General features: G+C 29.1%; 1 protein-coding gene across 1 annotated transcript in view; it reads left to right on the top strand.

Annotated features, from left to right (window-relative positions):
- The window catches only part of LOC107170518 (uncharacterized), a 37,715-nt gene extending 19,944 nt beyond the window's left edge, over positions 1–17,771 (top strand). The window contains exons 5-7 of the mRNA XM_089226026.1: positions 670–930; positions 8,877–9,228; positions 12,238–17,771. Of these exons, the coding sequence (XP_089082152.1) occupies positions 670–930; positions 8,877–9,228; positions 12,238–12,533 (909 nt within the window). The 3' untranslated portion in view covers positions 12,534–17,771. The remainder of the gene's footprint in view (positions 1–669; positions 931–8,876; positions 9,229–12,237) is intronic.
- The last annotated feature ends 1,443 nt before the right edge of the window (positions 17,772–19,214 follow it).

Genomic DNA, 19,214 nt, shown 5'->3' with positions numbered 1-19,214 from the left:
TATCTTATTCTATTGATTGGTTATAACCTTTTCGATTTAAAATGGGTCAGTATTTGTAGATGATAAATATTATAAACTAAAATCTAGTTAACTAAGTAAACAAAAATTAAAGGTTCTTGGGGTGATATCCACATCCCCCCTGTAATTATGCTACTTCTGTTATTTTAGGAACAAATGATAACCAATTAGGTACTAGAGTTATAAAATGAGTTCAATTAATGCGTATATTATATTATTATGTCGCTTTTTCAGTAGTATTAAATACTAAGAAATTTTCTTTTCTGACTTTATTCTGTGTCTTTTTTTTCGTATAGTAACTTGTTAAACACATACAAATAAGTATTATCGCATTTAAATAAAACTGTAACATCAAGAATAAATTAGTTCTTTGAATTGAATTATCCTGTGTGCAAAATACTTAAGGAAAATATGGTATTCATTTAGAGCTGAATAAGATTTATACCCTTAAACTTTAAAGTACTCATTTAAGATTTGTATTATAATGAACACCTACGTTTATTAATTTTGAATTTCAATACAATTATTAAAATAATATATTATATCAATATTTTATTCAGTGATTGTATAGGAGATGTGTGTATGAAATCGAGTTATTTTTTAAGATGGTAATAAATTGTAATTCACCTACTTGTTTTTAATTACAATTAGGACGAAGACGATGATATGGATAATGATGATATTGAAGACGTATCTAACAATGGTTACCGTGTGGCCAAATGGCTGGAAGTACCATGTGACCAGAAGTGGATTCCAAGAGGAAATAGTGCTATAACTGTCAGTAGCAACGATACGAGTTACTTGGAGGATAGAGGATCATCGTTGATTATTGGACAGCCACCATCTCCGTTAAACCACCCACCACCTGCCGGTTACCCACCGTGGGAGTTCTACTATCCCATTGACATACAAGTTAGTGGATAATACTATAATTATAATGCATCGCCTAAAACTGGGAAAAACTGCTATGATTACGAATTGCATGTAACATGTTATGTAACCGATGTGTGATTTAATAAAAAGTTGAGTACCTATCCGTGTACCTACATACATACGCCACATGCTACATGTTGATCATCAGAACATATTCAATGAACTATATCTAATTCTATAATGTGTACAATTAATTCGTAGTTTCAATTAATTAAATTAATAAACTTTGAAATTGTATTTCAAATAATATTATTCTTGTTTTAATAATAAACTGACTAATAAATATATTATAGGAACCTTAATTATATATTTACAATAATGCCGTATAATAATAAGTACCTCAAATACAATTGTTTAATGCTTACTACTTAGTTATACAATATTATAGGGTATATTATTTATCTTTATCATAGGTGTGTCTACGGTGGCAGCCTACTCAGCCTAGGGTGCCTGGGCTGCCCCTAAAATTTTCAAAAGGAACCTGTCAACCGTGTTATAAATCTGGTGGTTCACAACTTTTATTTAGAAAAAAATATCACGTATTGTTTATTTTGTTATAATAATATTATACTGCATTGTCGAATTTATGTATTCATCTCTTAATGATTTTTATCGCAAATTGGGATAGTAATTATATGAATTATAATATGTGGGTAACGGTATTCCGATAATTAACACCAGGGACGTTTGATATCCAACGGTTTTTTCGATATCGGACTCATTTTGTACCCGATATTTTTAGAACACGGACAATTGACACCGAACTATTATAATGAAAGAAAATGTTATAAAAAATATAAAAAATTTAAATATCTTTTTTTATAGATTATGATATGATGATCTTTTTCATATGGTAATGATGTGGATGATATTTTAACATACTTCGATGTAACATTTGTTAATGAAACGTACAAGTTAATTAACAATACGTAAGTTTTGGGCTTCATAAGAAGCCCATCTATGTTTTCTCCACAATTATGTGGAACGTGCACAATGCAACAAAATTGGATAATATAGTAGGACTAATAATATATCAGAAGGTTGGAACAATAAGTTCCAACATATAATTAGATTTTAACATCCGTATATTACACATACTTGGCATATAGGTGGGTCGTCTTTTGCCATAAAGTATCCGTATGTCATTTTTGTGTGACCAATTCTGGCTCGATTTAGTTTTTTTTCATTTGTAATACTTATGTTTGGGTTTATTTTCCATCTTTTCACTGTTTGTTTGTTTGGGTGTTCCATATGTTTTGCCAAAGGGAGGTTGTGATTTCTTTAATTTGTTTTCTAACATCTGAGTACGGAGCAAAGTTAATGTATTGTGCGTCATTTGAGCGGGAAGCTAGTTAGTCTCTTATTTTCTCTTATTTTTATTACCTTTTATTCATATTAATTAAAATTTACAAAATCTTATCTTTTTATTTTATTAGAATACATTTTTTATTATATTATTATATTATAAGATTATATGCTTAATATTTAGTATTTATACATTTTATATTCGGTGTCAATTGTCCTATCATTGCAGGTTCTCAAATTTCTCGAGTCTATAAAGTAAAGAAAGAAAAATATTTCTACAAAAAGAAGACTTGTTCTTTTAATTTTGATATAATATGCATGTCATAAAATTATAAAATATATACATTTATTATGAGTTGTTCAATGCCCTTCTTATTATTAAACACATTTGGTAGTTATTTAATTTATATTTATAAAATAAAGAACTATGACTAATTATGTAATTAGCTTAGCATTATTAAAATATCTATTAATATTATCTTTAGTTAATACTTTAGATGGTGAAATTCCCAGCACCAACCTACTTTACAAAATATAATCGGAAAAAACACAAATCATTAACGAAAAACGGGAATATCTACGCAAAAATTACGGTTTTAAAATTGTATTGTCACTAAAAAATGAATAGATATTAGAAACTTAAATATTTGACAAAATATTCATAGAAGCTTTTAATCGAAATTATGTAGTTTTGAAAATATTCTGTGATATTCATTGATATTTGAAAATTTACAACAAGGTTTTTCATAAGTTTTTCATATACTAATTATTGAAATATATAAAATGTATGAAGTAAAATAAAAAAAAAAAACTATAAGCATTAGAATAAAAATCCTTTTTCATATGAAACCATTGAAAAATGTACAGCTATTACAGTAGTATGTTTTCATAAATAGTTTTTATACTAATACTTTAGCGTTAGTAATATATGTATATACAATTTAAAAACTGCTGCTAAAGCAGTAGGTACTATCCATCAATGTGTTAAGTTAAAACGTTTACAAAATTTATCAAAATCACAAAAGTTTGTAAATAATAACTGTAGGTAGAAATTCATAAAATTTTAAATTTTAACATTTGAGGTTTGAAAATTGAATACAAGATTCTTTATAAGTTTTGATTATTGGAAATAAAAAAATTAAATAGGCTACTGTGTAATCCCCTACATTTTTCATGAGCGATTGGATTTTAAATGTTGATATCATTAGATATTCATAGTATAAAATAATGATTTTTGTTATTTTCTTGTTATTGAAAAAATTTATATCGCAAAAACTTGGAACTTTCTGCTATTATATACTTTTTTTATTTTTTTTATTTAAGAAACTTGGTAAGAACCATTAGTTTCGGCAATTACAGTAAGCTCAACAATTATACAACAATAGAAATTATGTAACGATTATAAAATAAAATTATAGCCGAAAATAAAACAAGATAGAGTATTAAATAGCATAAAATACAATAAATTGATAGTTTGAACATACAATGACATTAAGGTAGATATATATATATAAATATAAATATAAGATATGAATGTTCAGAGTATAAGATAATTAATATTTAAAAGACAAGTAATGAACAGATAGTAAACAAAGACGTATAACGTGATTAACACGATTTGATATATTTAAATTGTTGATAATTGAGACTTCTTTGGAAGTGAAGTAAGGAGGGAGAGGAAGGATTATACGATATTAGAAATTTCGAAGTTGAAGGAGGATAACAAAGGTTAATAATAGTTTTTACCAGAGAAGATGGCTTGAGCATAAGAATTCTGACTGGTAGCAAGAGAGGTTTTGGTAATATTGTTTTTTGGTGAAGGAGTAGGTATGGGAGGATCTCGCCTAATTGAATGAGTATCATGTTTAAGTTTTTTGTAATCGGGGCAACCTTTGTAGTTGGCAGTGTGGCTGCCATTGCATAGGGCACATCTGGCTGGAGAGTCGCGTGGCTTAGTACAGGAACCTGAGACACGGTTTTCACCACATTTTACACAGCGTGGATCATTATGATAACAAAATGTTCAAGTATGACCGTAAGACTGGTATGTATAGCACTGCGGAGGGCTTTTTGGTGGATGTGGTTTTTCAACAATAAATTTTGATTTGAGAAAAAACTCAATGTTCAATACATCAGAATTGTTGGTTGCTCTTTGGATATCAACAAAGAAAAGTGGCAAAAGCGTTTTGTCCGAAAATCTCTTAATGTTGTGTATGTTGGTGACGTGGTGGCCCAAATTTTTTCGTTATTTGTATCCGTTTTCATGTGTATATTTTTACAAATGTTAATAATTTAAAAATATTTAGTACCTTTTAAATACCTTTTGATATAGGTATGTCATACCTAATCTATATTATATTGTTTTTCAATCATGATCAAACAAAAAAATACCTAAAAACAAATAGAACCAAATACGCATTTTTATTGTTACTAATTTACCTTGCTATTATTATTTATTATATAATGAGTGAAAATAGGATAAAATAAATTAATCAAAGGGTCTCCAATTTAACTTTTTTTTTACTTCGCGTCACCTGAATAATAAATACATTTTGTAATGGCTGGCCGAAATTGTTTTGGAGAAGGATAGAAGCGAGTGTAGTTACTATATTCAGTAGCGTGTTGATCGTGATTTTGAAGGGCAGTCGCTTGATTTATTTTAATGGGGTGTGTGGGTGATTACTGGATTTAGTGGGAAATTATAGCACAAGTCTAACTTTATCTGGATTTGATATTTAGCATAAGTAAATTCAATAATAAGTATTGTATTAAGTAGTTAATATCTCAAGGAGTGGTTCAAAAGTAAATTGCCCCATAAAATATTTCTGAGACTATATTGACTTGACCAAATATGTTAAACACGCGGCCCTCAGTTCAATTTCTTATAGCCCACGGCTACCAATAATAATGAAGAAAGTCATAAGATATTAATATATATAATTATTAATAATTATTATATATTAATATATATAATTGCTGTGTTACAACTATCTTAGATTTTTAGAGAATAGTTTATTAGGTATTCATTATTATAGTGTCTTATCTTTTGATAAAATGTAATAGAATAAGAATTTTTTTAAATATTTTTTTTATTGTTAAATTTTTATGTGCGGCCCGCATAGTAACCTTTTCAATATATTTGGCCAACTTGATACTTTGAGTTTGACATGCCTGTACTAGACAATGATTAATGGTATTGAGAAGAGAGAAAAATTATTTTATTTGCATTGCATATGATCGATTTCCTCACAATCACAACTCAGTTATATATGTATAATTGGAACCTTGAAATTAAATATTTAAAAAGGGGGTGGGTTTAGTGAACCGGATCAAAAACCTTCACGGTTAGGTTGGATACCCCTGGCTTAATTTGTATATTTCATTAATATTGAACTTAAAAGTGTATAAATGGATTCATTAAATATTTAGTTTTATTATTAACTTAAAGCAAATGCATTTCTTGAATTTTTTAATTTGTGTTAGTGATTATAATAGTAGTAGCTTATAATAAATAAATAAATAAATAAATAGACTATTAAAGTTATCGGAATGCTCTCTAAAAAAAAAAAAATTAATTCGTTCAAACTAACCCGTTTATTAGGCAGTTAATTTATTTTAGTTATTAGAATAGTTTACCAGCAGTTAATATAAAACCCATAAACATATAGGAGACTCAACCAAAAACAAAAAACCTAATTTAAACTTTAAAGCATAATATACATTTAATTTAATAAAATATAATATTTAATATAATATAATAATATATTTAATATAATATAATAATATTATTTAATATAATTTTTAATTAAATTCAAAAATTTATCTATAAATTAAGTATCTAAAAAGTCCTTCAAATTCAATAAAAATTTAAAAGTCGTTTATATTTAAGTCTATTTGAAAAAAAAGAGCAACGTTCGCGTATCATTCACTAACAATTAACGACGTTCTTTCCCAAAACTGGACTACTATTATTATGATCTATTAGTTAAACTGATCAAGTCAGCTACGGTGGTATTTTTACGATCAGGTTAGTTGCTGACTCACCGTACATAATATTTTTATACTTTAATAATTCTCTACACTGAACGAATTAAAGTCTATAGGAGCAATTTGAATTTCACAAGTGTGTAACGATTGTTTTAATTTCTACTTATATGCTTAATAGTTATAAATCAAAAATCTTTTAACCCAGATAATATCATATACAGGACTTAACAAACAAAAACTGTATATTATATAGGTATAACTTTTAAATAATTCTAAATCAAACTATGTATATCTGCTGATTATTACCGAGCTTTCTTTCTATCAACAACCTAAATTTAATAAAATTATATAGGTACTCTTCTACACAACCACAAGCCATGCTTATTAAGGGTTTAAAATAATTAAAATACAGTTTATTTATTTAACTGTATATTATTCTAAAGTTTTATTGGATTTGATGAAAAAAATATTATGTATAAGACGTAAATTCCATAATTTTTGCTGCGTAATTTAATGATTTATTGCCAACAGTAGGTTAAATTGTTGGCCGTAAATCATAGTCGTGGACGGTTTTGCGGTTCGTTTATAAATATACTATCAATATTATATCGTGAATTATTCAATGGTGTGTTTAGCATTTCTGAGGTATAGAGTGATACACACACGCGGTAGGCTAGACATTCCCTTCTGAAATACTAAACAATAAAACGTATATTTCAAATTACGATTTGGTCAGTACCTATAGGTAACAACCTATATACACATCATGTACAATATATGTATTTGATAATTTGATCGTATATATGGAGGCGAATAAAAACATATTATACAAAGTAACAAAGCATATAATAAAACTAAAAAATAAACAACAAATATGTATACATTATATTACCACCTATATATCGTGCATATTACATCGGTAGGGAGATCGATACCCGGGTAGGAGTGCCAATTTTAACTTCTACCCTTAAACATAATGTACATAATAACTCCTCTTCACTGCAGAACACGCCACTACCACTTGGCCGATAACTATATTATATTATTATTATACGAGTACATCACGTACAAGTCGATAATAATAATAGTTAATTACTTTATAATAACGCTAGGGCGCGGAAAATATGTTTTGGATGGCAACAATTTTAATGATATATTATTTTTGTCCGAATCGAATTTTTGCTAATTTCTCAAGTTTTTAGATTATTTTTCACAATATAATATTGTTGTATCAAATATAATTAATTATTCATTTTTGTTCAAATGTATTGTTTTAAATGTCTTAATAAAAACTGGCATAGAGAACTAGAGGTGTATGTAGACATAAAATATATTATAGTGGTCAAATGGTATAACATTAATTATTTACAAAACTACAACTGATACTCATCAACGACCGAACGACCACTAGCTATTTTCGTATCTACAAATAATTAAACAGGCCATAAACATTATATCAATAATATTTATGTATTTTATTATATTACTATAGCATTTTAAAATGTCTTCTGAAAGAAACTCTTCATTATTTATCATATTATAGTGTATTATAATCTAATTTCTTCTTAGACGTATACAAGTGTGGGCTGATGGGTCATAGTCGATGATCAAACTGTACAATACTATATGGTGACTTAGATTATATACATAGAAAATTTAGTATTATCCTATTAAGTGGTCAAAGTATTGTGATTTTTATTTTTATATCATTAAACATTAATAATAACTAGACGTACCTAGTTCAATATCCATAAAAGTTAATTTGTTAAATTATTAATGGATGACGTTACTTGTAACATGAGAGCTGGTATATCTATTGTATATTTGGATGTTATTTTATAATGTTCTCCGTTATACATTTTTATCCTTATAATATAGCTTAGCATATTTTTTTCATGCAATTAATTGCATGTATGCCTTATAATAAGCAGTAGGCAATGTGACACGTAAGTTAAAGTATGTAATATCAATTTAATTTAATATGTCTACTCTGTCCCAACGGTCTGTGCATGCCTATATATAAAATACAAAATATTAGTGTTTAATCATGAAACGATGTTACTTGGTAAAATATCTAAGTACTTCATAAGGTTAAGTATAGATACTCTATAACCATATTAAGATAACCATATTATAGTTAATAACATTAAGTTTATACATTTTTATAAATTTCCCGTGATCGGTCAGTCATATTGTGTACAATACTATTTTGATTTAAAACGACGACTACGCTTTTACTCGCATTAGGTACCTAAACATATCAAGTATTATTACCTATTTATATTTTTAATCATCTTGTAATAATAAAAAGATATTCCACGTTTTAACTAACCAAAACTACGTAACGCACGCTAAATGGCAAAATAATGGATTTCATGCTATAACGGTAACATTAAACATATTACAACATATAAAACACGTTTTCGTCACCTATATAATTCAATAAACAATACGTAAAATTCTTTTAAAACATTTTTTAAGATGTTCAAGGCGTTTTTGAATTTTCATTATTAAGGCATTAAAAACCCACCCAACAGTAATTGTTTTTAATGATAACATTATTTTATCATTATAATACAATATTGCAATATATATTTATTTATCATTCGTGTCGCTGTGTTGTGCCACTGCAGGTGATCCAGCCGACGCCGTGCATGTCACCGAGCGGCGGCAGTCAGGAAAGTTTCTCGGACGTGCCTAGGCACACGGAACAGCTGTTGCCGGCGGCGTCCGAACGGTTCCGGAAACCACCGCAGCAGCAGCGGAAGACGGCGTCGTCGTCGACGGCGGCGCCGATCGCGTGCATCCGGACGTCGTGTAGCAGCTGCAGCGACGACGCCGCTTCCACAGCCACCACCGTCAACTCGTCAGTGTTCGCCGAAGAATGTTGTTGCTCGACGACGACGTCGTCGTCACCGCCGTCTCAGTTGCAGCTGACCGACCGCAACAACGCCGGTGCATCGTCGGCCATCACGGCCGCCAAAGGTGAGCTAATTAGTTGTGTAGATTTTTTGATTTTTTGACAACAGACTATTTAACCTGTTTGATTGGCCGTCGTTGAAATAATTTGGCAGTCTATAGACTGTTTAAAATATAATATAATCAATCAAACTTAAATGAAAAATATTTTTGACACTTTTGGTTTTAAACACTATAACTATTTTTGTACATAATATTGTCAACAAAATTAATCCGCCTCTTTAATAATAGTGATAAATTATAATGCTATAATTAGATACTGTAAGGTATGTTTCTTGAAAAAATTATACAATTTAATACAGAATAAACCCACTTGGCTCAGGAAACATTGAATTAACATAAAATACGGCACTTTATTGGTGTATTTCAGTTTCAGTTCATGGCAAATCGGTACATCGGTGTACTTCACTTTGTCAACTAATTCGACTGAGACGGTCAACCTACCTGTAGCGAACTTTATACAGTGTTTGGTAATTGGTGAATTTTCGAATGCGATTCAAAATACATTCAAAACTATCATAATATCTCTAAATACAATCTCTAAAATATTTGTTAAAATTTGTCAAGTTATTTCCAAGTCTATATAAGCCCCGCACACAAACACACATTCATTTTTATATAGAAATAGAATACTAATTGTATTCTATTTACCCGAATTCATCCGGGATAAAGTATTAATTTATCTTTTTATCGTTTTCCGTTTTCTCTGGTTGAAATATATAGTACAGACTACAGACACAATTCAATGGTTCATTTCATAATCTTCCACTTCTGAATTATGAACATATTACATATATACATACTTTTGACACAGACACAAAAAAATAAAGACGGATTCAATGAACACTTGAAAGTTATTATAATGTTAACCCAATATCATTAAGGTTGACATATTGGTCTTTACGTGATATTTACATAAAAAATATGTTCTCACGAATTAAAAAAAAATCAAATCAAATGTAATCATTTCTTCATTATAATATTGTGTTCATGAGTATTTAATTTTATCTTTTGTTTTTTGTTTTTTATATTCATGTTTAACGTATTATATGTCATATTTCTAGTAATTATAATAGTAATCTGTAACCAATGGCAACCATTTAAATAAATAAAAATAATCGATTTTTGTGATTCAAAACCGAATGCATGCGTAAGCCATTTTGTGGTAACCTATAGGGGTTGAACAAATAAACTATAAATACACGATACGAATCTCGAAGAGCTAATTGATATAACTTTAATTGCAAATAGTAGATTAGGTTTTGAGTTTATATAGAGGCAAAGCAAATAAAAAAAGCGGGTTAGTGGATGTCACCCAGCTACTTTATAACCTACCCTAACCTACTGGTTACAAGTGGGTTACTGGATGTTATTAAATTTGAATTCAATGATATAATATCATAGTATACAAAAAAAATTTTGAGAGGAGACGGTTTGTCAGTCTAAGATATGTTGTACTACATATATTAATTATATTTTTAAAAAATGAAGATACCTATAAAATAAATTCCAAATTAACTAAATCAGATTCATTATGTACCCGACTCACTCGGTCATTCATAGTAGGTATATAAAATGTATTATATAGTATTAATATAAGCCATCAACGACATTAACTATTAATATTAGAATGTAAAGTATACTCTAGAAATTTAAGTACCCACGAATAATATTTTTAAATTACAACAACATGACCAAAGTTGTTATTCTTGATTATTTAATATGTAATTTCAACCAAATTTGAACTTAAAATAACCATAAAAAAACTGTGTTTGTATAGTTTTTAGATTTTTTTTGTAACATAATTAACTACTTAAGTGGAACCTTATTTTAAATTTTAAATCCTTTGCTATACAATTTAAACGTTTTATAAATTTTTAAGCACTAAAGAATTTGTAAATTTTATAATAATTTTATAATTTAATTAAATATATTTTGTCAACCTTTGAACTTTAAATGGTTATAAAAAAAACATGCATATGTATTTTTAATATTTTCCAACTAGTAATTACTATTATATAAACTTATGGGTAACCTTGTATTAAATTTTCAAGTTTTATAACCTAATGAATACAATTTTATTGACATTTATATAATAATAAACTAAAAAACCGGAATATTCCAAATATCTATAAATAACTTAAAAATTATTGAAATATATTGAAAATTTTATCAAGTATAAGAATTGATAAAATACACATTTGGTGAAAATTTTAAGTTTTTTAGTTATTCGCTTATTCGTGTTTGAATAACAAATAAGAATATCGGACATCGGTACAACAGAAATTGAGTGAATATCCAGTGTTGTAATTCAAATGCTCATAACATTTTAATTTGACTTTCCGGTAGAATTTTTTATTTGATAAAAGTAGACAAACTCAAGAAGAATCTCGTATTGAACTTTCAAATCTTAGATTTAAATGGATACATTTTTATGAATTTTTAACTCAAAATAAACTTCAAATTTTCGTGATTACGTATTTTTTCAAAATTAAATGCTTATTTAAAAAAAATATGACTATGTATTTTTAATATTTTTTAACTACCATTGTGGCAATATATAAAGTGTCTTGTATTAAATTAAAATATTAATAAGTGAAAATTTAAAATTATTGCAATGCAGTTTATTATATTATTAGGCGGGTGTGGACCGTGGGGGGGGGTTAAGCCCCCATGGACATGTGTATCATAAATTCATTCAGCTACCCCTACATTCACACTCAACGTGCACCTATTTAAAGGGCACACAGATTAAATTTTCACCGGGGCCATCTAGTTTTAGCTACAGCACTGAAAACACCTATCCGATAAATAAGGTACAAAATATTTTTTACGTGTTCCGCGTAGGTATACATATTATAATCATTAAAAAATTAGACACAAACATTTTTAAATGTTATTACTCAAAAGTATTAGTGAATTAAATTTATCATTATTATCAACCCATATACACTTGTATGTTTGTATTAATATTTTATCATGTTACTAACTCGCCTGGCTATATTTTGGTTACAGCATCTTGCGGGAGGCGATACTCGCCGCCGCCGATCACTAACCGCGGTAACGGTGGTACGCATCGGGTCGACGACAATCGCGACGCGCCAACAACAGTCGGTGGCGCCGCGGTGTCTGCAGCGGTCAGGTCGTATCACGATTTCAACCGCAGGCAGCAGCAACCGTCGGCAGTCGGTCGGAACGTGATCGTAGTGCAAGCGGACGTCAACCCCGTGGCCGACTCGATCGTCAACGCTAACTCACTATCAGGGTCTTTACGCGCGCTGTACGACGCGTCTAAAGAAACATTGTTCTAGTTTAAGGCTAAAATACGTCGTGTTATATGCTATATACCTACGTGTTGTTCGAGAATAATGTCGTATGTATACTTCTACGATGTGTGGGCATAATAATATTATGTTATCGTGTATTGTATCATAATAATAATAATATTATTGTACTTGCGGTGTACAAGTATAGGTACAATATATTATAATATTTTAGTGCACATATAATATAATATTCTATACTACATATATACATAATATTATGTATGAAATCAGGGTTATCTACCATTATCGTTATATATACCTGCAGCGCAGACATCCGTGTATTATATTATAATATATTAAAAAACGTCGGCGGTAGTGGCGCGGGGCTAAGAAAAATAATTGGCCGAACAAACCGGGTGATTATTATTATAATAATTACTATACGACGCACATCCTAATACGAAACAACTCGTTTACCGTTTAAACTGCAGTAACAAACATTGTAACGTCTTATGGTATTAGGGCTTGAAGCCCCCAAAACGAACGGTCCGCGAATCGTTCCATTCATCAGAGACGTCAATGAATAGATCGGAAAAGTTGTATACTTGTACCCTTTGGTACTTTAAATGTAACCTTCAATTGAATTGGTTGATAGGTATAACGTTACCGGTGAGTTAAAAAAAAAAAAAAAAAATGTTCAAAATATATCTTCGTTCGATATTATTTTAGCCATGGCGTTCCTGCACGTTGGCTGGCAATGTTGGCGTCACGTGTATACAACTTTTCCCCTCCAATATCATTACTCGCGGTCTGCAACTAGTACTTAATACATAATAATATGTAACGACTATACATAATATTACTATAAAAATTACGAAAATGTCTTCCCGAAATGTAGATGCGTATACCACCGTGGTAATATTATTAATATAATAGGTATCCATAATGTTAAAGATACCTGCAGGTTCAAGATCCCTATGTATTTTTAATGGTTATATCATAGACGGGCTTGCAAAGTTAACATTATATATGGTAAAAAACGATTGACATTTTAAAACGTATAATTAAAACGCGATAAATGAAAACGCAAAACAAAACATAATGGTTATACCTAACAATATAGAATATAATTTTAAACGAAAAATGACGCAAAACGAAAATATAATTAAAGCCTTTTTATACTTCCGTATCATAACAATAAAATGTGTTTTTACCATTTATAATTTTTATGTATTGGTTTCGTGGAAATATTTTTTTTTTAATCTTATCTAACCAGGTCATTGCGGCATTATTAATTAAATATTGATGTTATTTTTTTTAAATATAATCGGTATTTAATTTATAGTAACTATAAACTTAACTTATATGACCCTGACCCTCGCGGCCCCACATCACAATATGAGTTTAATATGACGCCAATCACACAGTATAGTAATTCTAAGCAACGATAAACGCAAGTTATTTTGTCTAACGTTTTAATTATATATAATATGTAACATAACATAAAAATTGTTTGAAAATGCAAACCCTGCTTTGAAGTTGCAATCTACCCAGCTTTATAGGTAGGCATAATTTATTTATCACTAACCTATGTGAATATTATTGTTGGTTCTACGCAATATTATTGGATTGTTCGTCAATAACAAAAGAAACTATTGACATCCCAACAGAAACGCTTCGCCAATCACGTTTTAATAATGAAAAAGGATGAGAAAAAAAACTTAAAAATATGGTAACTAAGTCGATAACAATATCGCTTGATCTTAAACTGATCGATCCAAATTCAATTTACTCGGTCAGGAGATATTTTATCCTAAGAATTGGTACTATACGTGTAGTCGATTTGATATTATTATAGTCAATCAAGTATCAAACTGTTTAAAATTTATATCATGATATTTGAATGCATTAAGGCCCTACTGCGTACAAACAAATAATACATAATATGCTTCCAGTTTTATTCAAACAGATTAAACGATTTGTTTTATGTTTCAATTTTATATAATATAATATCCTTGACGGTTATATTATTTTTAAGTTTGATTTTTTCAACTTAACGAGGTTTTTTCTCTCACACACCGTGTTGACAAAGCTCGACTTCCGATAATATTTTACTGTTGGTATTACTTGTAACCAGCTGTACGATCGTTGGACTTTTGACGATTTATTGGCGGTGTTGTTTTTCCGGTTAGCCACTGTCAAAAAACGGTATCGAATCGCCGCCAATAATTTGTATAACTTGTATTATTTAATGTCACTCGCTGCAATATTATTAAAATTATTATAGCTACCTATTTTTGTTGAGGGGTTATTACAACAACTTAATATTTCGTGGGAAAGCGCCGTCGTTTCTCTGCTACGGGGTGGAAACGTCTTAATTGATTATCCGGCGGCAACTCCCCGCACCCCTCCACCCATACTCTGCTTAAGAGATTTGTTTCACGATAAATCATCTCGGGACGATAATATATTATAATAATACGATTATACGGCAACCCGTAATGATTAAATTTTGTATAAAGGCTATATAATATCATAATAATATTCACGTTTTGAAATCGTGTATTCTCGAACTGGATCTGCTTGTGAATCTTGTATAGGTAATGTTATATAAGAACAGACTCAGCTAATATAGCCTTCATTCACTATATAATAATAATCATATAGTCGTATATAGATCCCCTGCTAAAGCATAGGACTATAATAGGAGTGTGTTATAATATATTATTATTATGTCTCAGAGAATACTATCATCGTATAAATAATATAATATCTAAACGCATAATATGTTAGTGTCCCGCAAAAACAAAGTTTTTCCAAACTAATATTCTCGTGTTTATGTTATACACTCTGTAACTGTGTTTGCAGGAGATCCGTGACTTTTTAATTTACCAAGGTAGGTAGGTACTTATTGACAGTCGTATACGAGTCGACACTCGTATGCTATAAGTAACTATACGGCTAACGCGTTCCGTAAACAATTTCGGTAGAATATTATTGCACACGCGGTGATTATTCGTAGAACTTATTTCGTTTGTTACACGATTTTATGGACGATGTTGCCAAATCTCACATAACATTTTACAGTTATATATAGCTTGGAAAATAAAATAAATTTATAGGACAACAAGCGATGAACAGACAACAACCAATCCCGCATAGTGTCATCCAACACGTGTCGCAATATTAATGGAGATCTTGCAGTTAAATATATGTGTTCAGCCATGTGTTTATTAAAATTATATAATTCTAAATTTTAAAACGTTAGTTATTTAGTAGGGACGTAATGACATCAAATTTAAGGTATTCTTTTCTAATTCGTCAAAATATATATGCGCGTTCGTGTTCCGAAAAAGGTAATTTTACGAACTCAAAATATAAACCAATTCTACATAAAAAAAGAAAAAACCTATGTGAATAATAGTATGACATGGATGTGCCGAGCACACAAGAATATTAGTTGGATGAAATATGACTTTATTTTCTAGCCGCATATTGTTGGAAAAAGTTAATTCATAAATCCGTTCAGAATAATAGGAAGTGCAAATATCGTTAAGCTCCTGTTTAAGGTATACATGTGTGTATAAGAGTTAAGTAAAAAGTATGTTTATATTATTAAATTGTAAATTTATCGTAGTGTACCTGCTCCAAGCAAAATTATTAAATTGAATATCTATATTTATATATATGGATTAGCAGTGTGTTACAACTTTAAATTTAAAATTAAGCTATTATAAGCGTCAATGATAGTATATTCGACGTAACGAATTTAGGTAGGTAGGTTATAATATTATATCTCTTTCCGAATGAAGGATAATATTATAACCAATTAATTTTAAGTGGCCTGATGTTTGTGTTATTTTAATTAATCACCTGCAATGGTATGGTAATATTATATAATATATAGGTTCAATAATAACAATAAAAAAAAAGTTATTATCAATTTTAATTTGTTGTGTTTGATATATTAACTTATCTGAAGTTCACACTTTATATATTGTTGTGTTGAGTACAGGGTATTTTTTGAGACACAAATTTAAGGTTTGCATCGAAAAGGAACTTATAAATGTTAATTATCATATTAACACGTTATGCTTGTTATGATTTGTAAGATTTTGTTGAATGTCGTCTCAAATTATCCGAGTAAATACTCTTAAATAATCATTCTTTTCACAATGCAGATGCCTGATTTTTGCATGATACAATTTTTGAAATGAAAAAAAAAACTATTTTTTATCTGTACGAGAAACTCTTTATGTCTACCAAAAGGACGTATATAATATGAATTATGAATAAATGATGTTCTCATTTGTTAAGTTTTTTTTTTAAATATAACATAATATGTATAATTTTAATATTATGATGTACGTACGTCTTGTATAAAATGAAGAACCTAAATGTGTTTGAGATGAGAAAAAATGTGATGTAGTTGTTGAAATATCAAATATGTTACATTATAACATACATAATACATATATATACCATATAAAATATATGTTAACATATTTACAAACACCATCAATAAATATGTATTGTCGTATAGTTAAATATTGTTTTTAAACGAATAAAATGATAACAATTTACGCATTATTATGTTTGTAAATATAAGTACCATCTATAGAGTGTTTTAATCGGAAAATATATAAAACCGGTGAATTTCAGTTCAGTAATCATCTACAGTATAGTTTCTGGGTTTTCTCACCCTATACAAGGATCGTCACGTTTAAATTGTGTTTGTGAGATATTAGTAATGAAATAATTTTTAAATTATATTTTATAATAAATTTGTATAATAATATATACGATTTGTTGTGTTTCAATTGAGTGTTATAACCATGGTAATATTTTAGTTGTATTAAATATACTAATGTGTGTAAATTATAATGCTTATCCGTAAAACAATTTTTTATTAGTACACAGTATGAAGTTTATAATTTACCTGTAGACATCGATTCTGATTGTTTTTGTAAAGATAAATCGAGATATTATTGTTAGCCCTTTGAATAATAAAATAAAATGATTTATTTACAATACAATACATTTATTTATTAATTTTATTATTTATTTATTTGTTTACGTAGTATAAAATATTGTTATGTCTAGAAACCAGTACTGTCGATTTGGTATTATTTTTACAGAATTGATAAAATATTAATAAAAATAATTGTTTTAGTTTTATATTTCATACAATAATTGCGTTTACAACATTAGAACAGTGTTGGTAAAAATTATATTTAAACAGCTATTATGATTTAAAATAAAATAGTGCATTTTCAACCACCATGCGTGTATTTGTGTATTGCATTTAAATCACTCTATAATAGGGCGATTATTTATAACATTTAACGACAAACATTGAAAAGTAATTGTCAACAATAGTAATCTTATTGAAAATTTTGTTTTTGAACAATCTTAAGATGTAACTGAGATCATTGTTTTTTATTTTTAGATATTTATTTACAAGAATTATAAACTTAGATAGATTATGCAATTGAAATGCAGATTAAAATTTTTAAAGTTTATAATTTTTTTTTTTTTATTAGGGTTAAGGCTTGTACAACAGGTCATTAGCCTTTAACTGTAAGGGAAGGTACTTTAGGTTTTTAACACTTGGGTTTTTTTTTGCAGAATTTTGAATGGGCACCCGTAGGTTTCTGCCATGCCCGGTTTGGGGGCGGCGGCCTCTCTCTCCAGACATCGCGAAATGCCCAAAGAGCGATGCCGCCCGTGACCGAGATTCGAACCGGCGACTGCGTGCGTCGCAACAGACGCCTTAGTCCGCTCGGCCACTCCACCCCCAGTTTATAAATTATATATTCATTATTCGATATAAAATATGATACCTAAATGAACACTACTAAAAGTTTTTTGTCCAGATTATGAAATAATTTCCATTTAAGTATAAAACTATAAAACACTAAATTATAATCTAAATAACCTATATGAAATGTTTAAGTGATGTCTTATATGAACTTATCTGTACTCAGTATAAATGCTGATACTACAATTACCACGCACGAGTAAAAATATCTTAAAAGTATTGTCATAAAAATGCAAGACTTTTAAGTAAGGCCCAGGTGGTATTCTTAAGATAACTGATGAATTATAAATTTAATGAAATAAATAAATATGCTGACTACACAACAACCGGCAACTCTTAGGGCACATCGTGGAAAAATTACTACTCCATTTAAGAGGTGTCACAACATATTGATCCGCTGACCGTGAATACGAACTGTAAATGTGGAAGCCAACCCTACGATGGTCATCTCCTATACACCTACCATATAATATGGTCCATATTATTCGAGTCTATTTTCCACGGAATAATGACCATCAACCTCGTCACGTGGTCATTGCTTGTATACCATAGACTTTGTTGTTATTAATTTATTATCATTGTTATGGTTATGCAATTACGCTAAGTGTGTAATATGTTAATATGATAATTTTGAAAAATTAACCAGAATAATAATTTAAACCACGAATTATCTTTCACACGATTGGCGGGCATGACGATACGCTCCGTATAACTCTAGCATCTGCGTGAGTGTGATTATTGAGGAGGATCTCCAAGGAGTAGTTTCAGCTCCTCTTTTACTCAATTTATGCATTTAAGATCCCTTAAAATTCTGACCATACTACAATCACTCAATAACATATTTATAGTTACATACGTAAATATTTTTTTAACCAAAATAATAATTACATTCGCATACTTTCTAA

This window comes from Diuraphis noxia, unplaced genomic scaffold (genome assembly GCF_037042655.1).
Source record: "Diuraphis noxia isolate RWA-SAM2 unplaced genomic scaffold, SU_Dnox_SAM2 contig0004, whole genome shotgun sequence".
Taxonomy (NCBI): domain Eukaryota; kingdom Metazoa; phylum Arthropoda; class Insecta; order Hemiptera; family Aphididae; genus Diuraphis; species Diuraphis noxia.
The sequence above is the reverse complement of the archived record's forward strand: the minus strand, read 5'-3'. Positions and strand labels throughout refer to the sequence as shown.